The 13,277-nt window shown below is 26.8% G+C and overlaps 1 protein-coding gene across 2 annotated transcripts in view; it reads left to right on the top strand.

Annotated features, from left to right (window-relative positions):
- Nucleotides 1–13,277, top strand: part of LOC134833292 (adenylate cyclase type 9) — a 51,759-nt gene that overhangs the window by 27,575 nt on the left and 10,907 nt on the right. For both annotated transcript variants that reach the window (XM_063847577.1, XM_063847568.1), the window contains exon 3: nt 11,046–12,176. In XM_063847577.1, the coding sequence (XP_063703647.1) occupies nt 11,046–12,176 (1,131 nt within the window). The remainder of the gene's footprint in view (nt 1–11,045; nt 12,177–13,277) is intronic.

Here is a 13,277-nt window from a genome sequence, read left to right on the forward strand (position 1 = left end):
AAATGATAAAGAAAAAGCGGAAAAATCCTTAAAAGATGGAAAATTAATGTTAATTCACTTGAATTTTCCCACACTTTTCGTCCCTTTTTTCCATCTTTTTACCATAATGAACAACAACAACAACAATATTGGACTCATCAATGTCGATTTTTCGTTGTTTGCCATTTACAAATTAAATTTGTTGAATAAATGTTGTTGCCCTTTTCGCTTCCAGCAAAATATATTTTTTGCTTTTACCAAAGAAGATAGAGAGAAAACTCTCGCATGGGAAATCAAAAAGAGCAAAATCAAAGAACTTTTTAGTTTTGTGAATAAAACAAAATATTTTGAAATATATAATTCGAGCAAAGACAATCCAAGAAAAGGTTGATTAATTGCCGTGAGCGTGAAAGAGAAGAGACGACAAAGCCATGTCTCTCTTTGAACAATGATAATGAGTTGCGTTTTGTGTCTCGAAAGGAAATCATTTGCGATTTTATTTTTGCTTTTTTTTTTATTAATTATACGAAAAAGCACCGCAATCGGAGACATTGTAATAATTTCCGGAACAGCCACCAAAAAAAACATGTCATTAATAAACATAATAGACTGGCTTGAATGAATGACACTCGCCGCATGATTTTCCGAAAAGATAAAAAAATAATTTGTGACCGTTTTAGGTTCATCGACGGTTTGTTTTTTTTCTTTCATGGGGTGTTAAAAAGAAATTGACACAAAAGGGGACGTTTTAGTGAAACGTTTAGTTTAATGACCTCTTGGAATAATAATATTTAATAAATGGCTAAATATGAGACGTTCAATGGAATGAAAAGGGAAAAATGAATTGTTACAACTTTTTTTTTTGAAAGTGTTTCGTGGAAATCGAGCAGAAGAAAGGTTTTGTAATGCCTTTTTTCTTTGATATGGCAAATTATGAAATAATATTTATTAAAAAAGCTTTTGTATCAACATAAAAAAAGTGTGCTTGAGCGCATTTTAAAAAATACTCAGAAAATACAAATGAAATCGAAGGTTGATATGTTTGATATTTAATTGCATACTTTACAATTTTTTATTAAGATTTTTTTTTTATTTTTACACCTTTTTCAAAATATTCCGAAGCTCGTTCATTTACATTTTACTCTTAAAGATTCATTTATGTCATTATAAAATTTCACTGCCCTATCAACTGAAGCCTTTTTCTTGACTCTAAACGAATCTCCTTTTCAAGTTATAAATTATTTTTATTTTTTAATTCACTTTTTTGTGTTCACGATTCAAGTTGATCATAAGACAAAGTTTCTACAATTTTTAACAAGAGATCAATGAATTGATATCAAATATATGTTTTGCTTTTGAAAACCATGATGTTTCGTCGAAAATGTTTTTTACGTTCATTTTTCTGGCTCGAGTTACTAAATGTCTTAGAACACAAAAGCTGTTTCTCGAATTACCTGAGTAGTCGTTATGGCAAATTAAGCCAATCTTACTTCATACACTTCTGCGTCAGTATCTTGAAAGTGTGCCTTCTATTTCAGAGCACTTGAGCTTAGACAATGTCGTCTTAATAGAGATGACTAAGTTAGAACTTTCTGTTCTTTCTGTTATTCCATTGATATTTATATTGTGGTTTGATGTACAATTAGTTAGTATAAAATTTTTTTACTCATTGAAGCTTTAAAATTTGCTTTAGATTTAACAATGTTTATAAAAAAAAAGTTTTTTTTTCAGTTTTTGAATTTTTTATGAATTTAATAAATAAAATAAGAATATCTTCAAAATTTTTAGCACTTTGGTTAATTTTTAAAATTCAACTTAAATACAGACAGACATCCAAATTCAAAAGCATTTTTTATTTCAAAATGAAATGCGCTTGAAAAATGGAGTTGCCTGGTTGTTTACGTACCCTTTTGTTTTTCATACGTTCTTTCATCTTCACAAACTTGCTTGGAGGCAACATGTGCATTCACGTGTTTTTTCCGTTTACACGTGACTCGAGTAACATTTTTTTCATGTAAAATTTTCTTTACTTTAAAATACTTCGTTTAAAAAAGAAACAAAATATACCTGCAAAAACTTTGAGTTTTGCAGAAAAGTATTCCACTTTGCGCAGAGCACAGCAGCATATGATTACATTTTTTTTTTCAAACAAATTACTATCTAATTTTATACACATTAATTCTCCGTCAGCCACGGTATAATATGCGCTATAATTCTGTAAAATGAGTCGATATTATTATAATTTACTCCGTAATGCACGCAGACACTCAGGACAAGATACTGCATTGCTTGCATTTCTCTGTTATTAGTACCATATTTTATGGGTTCAAATTGTTACTCGGCAACAGGTGTGTGTTTGTGCATTGCATATGGAATATTGCAGTAATTCGATCTTTTGACATTCTCTTCCATTAATTTAGTTGAGGCAAGTTGATTCTAATTTTGTCAGTTAGTGAGTAGCTCAAGGCATTTCTCTCGTTCCAAGTTCTGCGCTGCTAATTTCCTAATAGCATGATCCGATTACAATTCCAGCAATGCCTCGAAGAGACAAATTCCTTCGTTAGAGCCAAGTCAGCTTGGTTAAATTAAATTTCCGTTTAATATTACCTCTGCCTACCTGCCGGTTGTCATTGCTGTGCAGGTCGATCTATCACACACAAGTCAATCAATCAGATGTAAAATGGACAGGGGATGTACTTTTCTCTCGAAATCCGGATTACTTGGATGTTGATGATGACAACACGATGACTTTGCTTCGTATCAATTTCAATCATGTAATAAAAATAACGAACAACAGAATCTCTCGTCGGCGCAAAAAAGGATGTTATTTGTCCGGGAAAATAAATATTGATATTTGTGAAACCAGAAAATGAATTTCCAACAATTTTTCTTGCTCTTCGTGACTTGAGTCGCTAGCAACGACAACGACGACGGAAACGAAGAAGAAAGACAACATTAATTTTATCTTCAATTGACAACGACGACGAAGAAGTAAAGAGCAAATATTGAAATTCTAGAATTTATTTTACTCTGTCGTAAAAGTGAAACGTGAAAAATGATACCGAACTGCATAAAAGAAGGAAAAAATTCACTCGAGTGCTCGGTTTGCAGTCGCTCGTTTGTCAGTTCAATCATCAAATTGGAAAACAATCGACAGTATAATTGAATAAAGAGAGAGAGAGGGATTTTATCCTCTTCAATATTCATCATTTTTAACCTTTTGTCAATTCCAATCACAGGGAAATGATTCAATATTTATGTAAAGTCAAACAAGTCGTTTGTCATTTTTTTTATTGGATTATATTTTTTGTGTGTAAAAAAGTGTATAAAAAATTTTTCAGTCTGTTCGTTTTTTTTTTAGTTAGGGTTCGAGTAGATTTAAAATAAAATATTTAAACAATCGGAAGGAGAAACCATTTATTTTTTATTTCAATTTTTATCGTGAAAAGTTAAAAAATTTTCCATTCAAATCTCAATAATCTCAAATTTTAAACAAAAAAAATTAAATTAAAAAAAAAAAAATTAAAAAAAAAACTTCAAAAAACAAATTTTCAGTGAAAATTTTTATTCTCGCTAAACATCTGGAATGTCAAAACTAAACTTTTTCTCTATGGAACATATGCTCCGAAATGAATCATTTCTTCAAACACTAATGACCTTCAAATTTGGAAGGCAAAATTAATATAAAGAATTTAAAAATAAAATAAAATAAAAATAAATAAATATTTATTTTCGTCAATTTAAGCCTTTAAAATGTTCAAAAAATTTCAACTTTATTTTTTTTTAATATTTTTTTTTTGTTTTACATTTTCTTGCTAATTTTTTTAAAATAAATTTATTTGTTAAAAATTTTAATCAAAAAATTAATTTTATTTTATTTTTATATCAATTGTTTTATTTGGTCGATAAAATTAAATTAAAATTAATTAAATAATTTAATTATAAATTATTTTTTCTGATTTTTTCTAATTAAAAAAAATCTATATTTTAGTATAAAAATTAAATATGATTATTTTTGATTATAATTTTTTTTTCGTTGGAGAAGAAAAATTGTCTATCGAAAATACGCTCAAATAATTCATATTTTAGAATCTCATAGAAAAAAAATTCAATTCACCGCGTTTTAGAATGTGGAAAATTCCTCTTGCTCAATACGACATATATGAATAATAAAACATTTCATTTTTCAATTTTACCGTATTGCGAAGTTTCATTGTTGCAAAATTCACGAGAAAAGAACACGTCCCGTTGTCAGAGATGTTAACCTGGAGACATGTCACACATTTTGCATGCCTGTATAATGAGAAACGCGTCTAATACAATTTTAATCAGAATTCCGTTTCATTTCGTTTTATTTGTAATTTAATAATAGATACGCACTCACATTGTGCTCTCGAGTGAATATGATTGGCAGGTTATTATAAAAGTTTACCTGATGTGCTCAACAAAAACGCGCAGTTCATTCACTCCCACTCCAAACTTTTTTTTAATGTCTTTTGTCTCGACGACATAATTTAATCCTTTTTTATTCAATGTGTGTGCGAATAATTAATTATTTTTAATCTCACGTAAATAAATTTTAACGATTAAAAGTTTTTTTTTTAATTCGAGCGGAAAATTTATTTATTTTTTTAATTAAATTATATGCGAATTTGTTAATTACCAACAAAATGTTGGGAAACCATTTCAGGTCATGAACAAATTATTTTTGGTTTTCATGGAAAAAAAATTATGTTTCATTAACATTTCATGCCACATCATCAAAAAATGTCATCATGGAAAATAAATTGCATTGTTGGTCGTAACAGTTTTCACTCAATGTCATTTTCCGTCATACGATTTTTTTCTGCTTCTTTTATTTATTTAGTAATAAAGTCAGTAAAAAAAAAATAATATGAGGCATTTCCGTGCAGAGTTGACGACATTTTAGCCTCCATTTAAAGAACTACATTAAAATTTTATTGCATTCATCAATTTTTCCTCCAAGATTTTATATGTAAAAGGAATTTTCATTAAAATTCAATTCATTTTTTCTATTAATAGAATGCTTAAAAGCACTCCGGATGGCAACAGTTGTTGTTAAATTTAAAAAAGTTATTGATTAAAAAGTTTAAAAATACTTTCGAAGGGAAGATAATTTCCTTACAAATAAATCCATTTTTCATTTCCTATAAAATTGGTAAAATTAAAATCACGCGGCTCTCAATGAGACGACGATAAGAAAATAAATTTTATCGGAAAATTACAGCTAGATTTTTTTTTCTTGTTGCCATCACCAAATCCATATTTTGCAGTTAATGTTCTGCCTCTTTAGTTAAGTGCTCATAATCCATAAAAAGAGCATTACAATTTTTTATTCATAATTCTCGTGTTCAATGTGTAATAAAAGTTTAAGAGGCTTTTTTTAATTTTACGAGGATTTGTGCGCTTTTTAATTTTAAAATTTCACGTGAATTTGCGCGCATTTTTTTATTTTAATATGGGAAAAATTCTCTGTTTTGAATAAAATTTATTTTGATTTTTTATATAATTTTTTTTATGTATTAAAGAATATTCAAAATTTGAAAAAGTCCAAAACAAAAGTTGTTTCTAAATCAAAATATTTTAATTGAAAAAATTTGAAAAATATATGTGAGCCCTCATAATAAGAATATTTAATATAATTTTTTTTTAAATTTTAAATTTTTATATTTATAATTTAAATTAATTTAATTAAAATTAATTATTTATAATAATTATAATTAATATTATTAAAATTAATTCAATTTATTTTTAATTTAATTTATTGAGTTTTATTTTTTATTAATTTATTTTTATTAGAAAAATCCAAAACAAAAGTTTTTTATTAAAATCTTAATTTAATATAATGAAAAATCGGTATGTTTAATAATTTATTAAATTATTTAATTATCAATTTAATTATATTTATTCATAATAAAATAAAATTAATTTAAATAATTAATTGAGACGGAGAACCGTGATTAGCTTAAAAAAAATAAGCCCTCATTAAGAGGATTTTGACTCAAATTTTTTTTGCTAAATTTAAATGGCTCCTTACAATTTTTGTACAGAGTTGTTTCTAAATAAAATTTTTGAGACGGAGAACCGTGACTAATGGTCATTTTGACTTAAATTTTTTTTAATAATTTTTTTTGTGAGCCCTCATAATAAGAGGATTTTGACTCAAATTTTTTTTGAATTGACATTTACAAATTTTTATTGTTTTACGTCAATTTTTATTTATTTTTAAAACAAAAATTAAAAGTTTAAAATTTTTTATCACAAGAAAAAGTAATTTTTTTTAATATTATTAAAAAAATTATAAAACTTAGAATGACACAATTTCCCGTAATAGCATCACCAACATCGATTTTTCATCAAATGTGTCAGAAAAATTCCATTAAACAAATTCCATGAGACCATTATCACATATTTTAAAAGCTTTTCTGTGATTTTCCGATAACATTGTTGCTGCAGTTACAATTCGACGCAAAATATTTCCAATTATAAATTTCAATTTAGTGATTTTTGTCTGCAAATCGCTTTATCTTCTCGTTTTTTTTTCGCTCGAATGTTTTTGATAGTTTCACGTGAAAAAAAAAATTGGGGATTTTGTAATAAAATTTTTGCATCACAAACATCAAAGATAAAAATACTTTAAAAAGCCACAAAATATTCATAGTTGATGGAATTCTCTTATGCCGCTTACGTCAATGAATTGTTATCCTTTTTCCTCTTTTTTTCATCATCTTTATCAATGAATTACATTTTGGCAAGAAGAAAATGATGGAAAATCAAATTTTTTACCCTTGAAGAACGAGAAATTTGATTACTTACTTCGGCAGATAATAAAATGGAGTAAGTGCAAAAGGGAGGCGTGGAGGTTTGTGTGGCAAAAACACATGAATAACATTTTATTTTATTTTAATATAAAATTATTGGCGTATGTAAAGCAATTTACCGAGTCATTTTGTGATGCAGAGCGAGAGATAGATTGATATTTACCGCAAGCAATTTTCGATGAACGATATTGGAAAATAAACAAAATTAAATTTTCTTCGTGACTTTAATAATTTTTTGCACGAAACTTTTCAAGTTAAGACTTTTCTCGTGAATTTTAAATCCCAGCGTGTTACTATCAACAATTAAAAACAAATGGAGCTCCAACACAATTTACATTTAATTGTATTTTAAATGAGTTTTGAGCTTTCTTTTCTCACTCTGTCGCAATTACAAGTGCATTACACGACATTGCACGTGCCAGACGATGCCCGATGGGTAAATCGTTGACAATCATTTGTCGTGAGCAAAAAATTATTTTTTTTTCTTGTATTTTTAACAAATGCATTAAAACGATTTTTTAAAGAGATTTGCATGCAAATGTTCAATTTGAGAGAAAAATTTCAAAATTATTGCAAGGGACGAGACACAAGAGAAGAAGAAATGATAATTGAAGAGAATTGGTCTGTCTGCAGCATATTTGTCATCATTTTCTTCGTTTTATCTTGATTTTATCTTATTCTATACGGAGGTACGTGTCGCATCAAATGATCATCGTCAAGAACAAACATTCACTTTAATTTAATTGATTCATCTTTGGTTTTGCTAAGGGACTTGATAAAAATCTCAGATTTCAATATTTTGGGTCGATTTGGGGAATTGGGGAATAATGTCGAAATGAGACGAATTATTTTTTTTCGGTAAAATTTTGTCTTCGATTTTGACCTAATTTTTTTTAACGAATAGTTCTCAATTAATAGACAAAAAGGTTGAATTAGCAAGAAAAGTCTGTTGTAGTATATGATTTAAAAAAAATGTTAAAATTAATTAAGATATCAAATATAAATTTAAATTAATTAATCAAAAATATTTAAAAAATAAATATAAAAAAAATTATAAATAATAAATAAAAAAAATTAAATTAAATAAAATAAAACTTGAAAAAATATTTCTTTGAAATTTTTTAAAATTTTTTAATTAATATTTAAAATATGTTTTAAATATAAATTAATTATTTTATTTTATTTTTCAAATTTATTTAAATTTAATTTAATTATTTAAAAAAAATTTAATTTTTAAATATTAAAAAAAAAAAAAAAAATTTTTAAATTAAATTAATAATTTAAATTAATTAATTTTAATTTAATTTAATTTAATTTAATTTAATTTAATTAATTTAATTTTTATTTTTTTTTAATTAATTAAATTAATAAAAGTTGGAAAAATTAATTTAAATAAATTAATTAAAATTTAAAAATATGTAATTAAATTTTAATGAAAAATTCTAATTTGTTAAAGAAAAAAAATATTTGAATTTTAATATTGATTTTCATCAATTTTTAAAATTTTTTTTTAAACATCTTTTTAAAATATCGACTAAAAAAGTCTCTCAAAAACAATATATTATTAAATAAAATAATAAAAAAAAATTCTGTCTGCTCTTTTTTTTTCAAATAATCAATAAAATGTTCCATTATCATCCCACAACAATGAACAATAGAAGCATTGTCAAAGTTTTTTTTAAATAATGGAATTGATGTTTTTCTATTTGAAAAATCGAAAAAAAATCGAAGAAATCCCCAACAACAGGTTAATTTGAAAATGAATTTAAAAGTCACTAAAGGTCATGAGCATTAGAAATGCCTTGCGGTTACTTTTCGTGTCTGAAAGGAGAAAAAAAAATGTAAGAACTGAAAATGAACAGCTTGGCATGCGACTGCATTATCGTCATTCGCCCACACATTTTCTTTATCGGGATACAAAAAAATTGTTGAAATTCCTTTTAAAATGTCTCGAAGTTATTATAAATGAACAAGTTTGTAGATAATTTTTTCTATCCTTCAATTTTAGGAAATTTTGTGACATTCCTGAGCGCATTTCGGGTCGAATAATTTTTTTTAGCGGTCTAGACATTTTTTTTTTGAGTAAAAAGGATAAAAACGGATTAAAAGAGCGTGTTACAGAAAAATGAGTTATTGCTGTCTCCTCGATGTTGAAGGGAGAAAAATAAATTTTTATTCCTATCATGTTTCGGGTTGTTTCCTCTCGCATTGCATTTTCAAGTACATTTCAGAATGTGGATTGATGTCCTTGTACGTTAACCTACTTTACTTTTACGTTTTGTGGAAATGCCACTTACAAATGCAGAAAACGATAAGTTTCCCATTTTATTCGTTTAAATAGACAAATAATGGGATACTTTCGCATCGTTGTCGACGATATTGAACGAAAAAAAAGGAGCGACATAAGCAAAGTAAAATATGCCAGATGGTGAATTGATCCAAATTGTTCTCATGATAATAAAAAAAAATAGGACGGTCTCTACCTTTTTTTGTCAACATTCACTCATTCTCTACTATCTCTTTGTCCTGTCCTGTCCTCGGCTTTGTTTGTTTGTTGAACAGATGATTGTTGAATTGTTGTTTGAATGAAAGTCATGGTTGGTGACGAGAATTGATAAAATGTGTTGTGTGTGATATTTATTTCACTTTTTCACACAATAAATAGAGGAAAAAATACATTTAAAAACATTTTTTCTCGAAGCTCGACAACACGCAGCGGATTGAGAGGGTCATTCAAGTGGCTCGTTCGTGTAAGTGTTTTGAATGGAGAAGGGATGAAGCCCAATTTTTCATGTGTAACGGCGTGTTTTCTTTATTGCATTGTGAATGGTAACAAATGTTCCGTTGATGTTCACATTGATATGGTGACATTGGGAGATTTCCACTCGACCTGCTTCGGAGTGAATTGAATTAAATTCTCTGTTAATTCTTTTTTTCTGTCCTCGTTTGTGACTTTTCATGGAGTTGGGGAATGTTTTACGTTGATTAAAGTATGGAATTTTTTCTCAATCGTTTGTTGCTCATTTTTTTTTTATTTTGATTCGAATAAAAAATTATAAAAATAAATTAATTGTTTTGAAAATTTTTGAAGATTTAGGAATAATTTTCAAAAATTTCTGAAATTTCATCAATTATTTTCGAAAGTTATTAAAGATTTAGAAACAATTTTCGAAATTTATTAAATATGTAGGAAATTATTTTGAAAATTTGAGAAATTTTTAAAAATATTGTCGAAAATTCATAAGATTTTATGAACAATTTTCGAAAATTTGAGAAATTCGAATCTCAGAAGAATTTTAAACAATTTTCGAAAATATGAGTAATTTTTTAAAATAATTTCGAAATTAAGAAGAATTTTGAACAATTTTCGAAAATTATTTAAGATATATTAACAATTATCGAAAATTTAAGAAATTTTTTAAAATTATTTCAAAAATAAGAATTTTGAACAATTTTCGAAAATTTGAGAAATTCGAATCTCAGAAGAATTTTAAACAATTTTCGAAAATATGAGTAATTTTTTCAAATAATTTCGAAACTAATAAGAATTTTAAACAATTTTCGAAAATTTGAGTAATTTTGTATAATAGTTTCGAAACTAAAAAGAATTTCAAACAATTTCGAAAATTCTTGAAGATATATTAAAAATTTTCAAAAATTTGAGTAATTTTTTAAAATAATTTCGAAACTAATAAGAATTTTAAACAATTTTCGAAAATTTGAGTAATTTTTTAAAATAATTTCGAAACTAAAAAGAATTTTAAATAATTTCGAAAATTCTTGAAGATGTATTAAAAATTTTCAAAAATTTGAGTAATTTTTTAAAATAATTTCGAAACTAATAAGAATTTGAACAATTTTCGAAAACTTGAGTAATTTTTTAAAATAATTTCGAAATTTAGAAGAATTTTAAAAGATGTTTAAAATATTTTCGAAATTAAAAAAGATTTTAACTTTTTTGGAAATTATTCTAATGGTTTTTCGAACATTTATATTATTTTAAAAAATCAGACAAATCTTTCGAAAACTCGAAAAAAATCCATTAATCAAAAACAAAAAGCATTTGAATGTGAAAACATGTAATTTACAAATGGAGACACCTTGTAATTTTTTCGACGACGCTCCAAATGAAACTGATGTGCGGTCAGCCAACAAAACACGCATAATTACAAATGTTCATCCCGCATAACAAAATTAATAAAACAAAATTTCCTTTTGTTCCAGATTCGCACTGACATACATCCTGCTGAGCTCATTAGCATGGCTATTGTATTTCTTGGCGGGCGGCGGACCAGCAAACCAATGGTATCAATTAACAGTAGCACTATCGCTTGTGTGTATTTTCTGCATCGGCACTATCTGGATAACAGACACAAGTTTATATCGGGCACACGCAATTTGGGTTGCCAGCATCACGGCGTTCCTTCTGTGCGTCGCCAGCTTGTGTTTCATGAAGTTTTCCGATCAGGCACTAAGTCCCCTGGGACACTTTGGTATTTGCATCGAGATAATTTTCCTCATTTACACCGTTTTCCCGTTTCCGTTTTGGGCCTGCATCTTGACGTCGGTCCTGTATTCCGTCACCTTTGAAGTATTAGCGTATTGGACGCAAAGTGATTATTATTACGACAATTTCTACGACAAATCCACGACATTTACGCAGAAAATCATGATTATCCGGATTCTGTTGCAAATTTGCGTGCATTTGGTTGCGATGCACATTCTCGTGATGTCCGTGATCCGAATGCGAGGCACTTTTATGAAAGTTGGGCAAAATCTTCTCGTGCGAAGGCAATTGGAGATGGAAAAACAGCTCAAAGAGAAGATGATTCATTCGATGATGCCGCCGCGCGTGGCGGAACTTCTCATGCGCGAAGGCGGCGCCAGTTTCGATCAAGAAGTTAGACCGCGTCACTCAAATCCCTCCGACTTGAAGTCACTTTTTCGACCTTTTCACATGAACAAGATGAACAATGTCAGTATTTTGTTTGCCGATATTGTCGGTTTTACGAAAATGTCATCCACAAAGACGGCAGAACAGCTCGTGGAAATTCTGAATGACTTGTTTGAGCGATTCGATTATCTTTGTTTGATCAATGGATGCGAGAAAATCTCGACTTTGGGCGATTGTTATTATTGCGTGTCGGGATGTCCTGAGCCGCGAGACGATCATGCAATGTGCTGCGTCGAAATGGGACTCGGAATGATTTCGGCAATAAAGATTTTCGATGCGCAGCGAGGCGAAGGAGTGAATATGCGAGTGGGAATTCACACGGGAAGCGTCTTGTGTGGCATTGTGGGAACGAAGAGGGTCAAATTCGATGTTTGGAGTAATGATGTTTCGTTGGCCAATAAGTAAGTATCCTTTTATTTATTTTTTTCTGTTAGAGGCGCTAAAAATAAAACAAAAAAAATAGAAAAAAAAATTATAAATTTACAAAATTATAAAAAAAAAAATATTTTTTTTAACTTGAATTTTCAAGATTTTTTTTAAACCAAATTAAAATATTCAAATTTGAAAAATTAAAATTACGGATTTTAATTTTTTTTTGTACCAAAATTTAATTTTATTTTGTCTTCCAAATGAGATGATGGCAAGATAAAAAAAATCATTATTTTATTTTTTTTAATAATGATTTTTTTTATCTTGATAAAATTATTTTGACCTTTTACATTAAGGTTTGCTATTTAAAAATTAATTTTAACAAATTGAAAAAAAAAATCAAAAATTAAGTTCAGTAATTTAGCGAAAAAATAATAATTATAAGGTATTTACGTCAAAAACGATTTATTTTAATAAATATTTAATATTTAAAAATTATTTAAAAAGTAAGGCCGCTCCAAATTTATTTGAACTTTTTGTTCCAAAAAAAAATGGGGGGGCAAAATAAAAAAAAAATTTTTTAAATAATTTTTCATACAAAATGACAAAATTTTAACAGTTTTTGCTGATAAATCAATAATTTAGTTGATTTTATTTGATTTGAAAATTTAAAATTTATTTCAGAGTACCTATTTCAAGTTAAAAATTTAAACAAAAAAATTTTGTAAAAAAAACTGTCAAATAATTTTGAAAAATATTTTTTTTTAAAAAAACTTTAACGAAGAAAATTCATGTAAGAATACGATTTTCAATACAAATATTTTTAAAAATTGAAAATTTTTTAAAAAATTTGTAAAATTCCTTTAAAAAATATGAAAAAAAACAAAAAACGGTCAATTTTGATGAAATTTTTAACTTTTTTTTTTATTTTGCCCCATTGGATTTTCGACTTTTGTAATGGGGCATGGGACAAAAAATTCAAAAAAAAATTAGAGCAGCCTAATGTAATTAATTATTCAAAAATTTAATTTTTTTTTTAATATAAATATATTTTAATTGATGAAAAATAAATTATTTAAAAAAAATTTAAAAAAATTTTCAAAATTTTAGAATTTTTTTTTATATTTTGAAAA

The sequence above is a fragment of the Culicoides brevitarsis genome, chromosome 1, assembly GCF_036172545.1.
Source record: "Culicoides brevitarsis isolate CSIRO-B50_1 chromosome 1, AGI_CSIRO_Cbre_v1, whole genome shotgun sequence".
NCBI classification, from domain to species: Eukaryota; Metazoa; Arthropoda; class Insecta; order Diptera; family Ceratopogonidae; genus Culicoides; species Culicoides brevitarsis.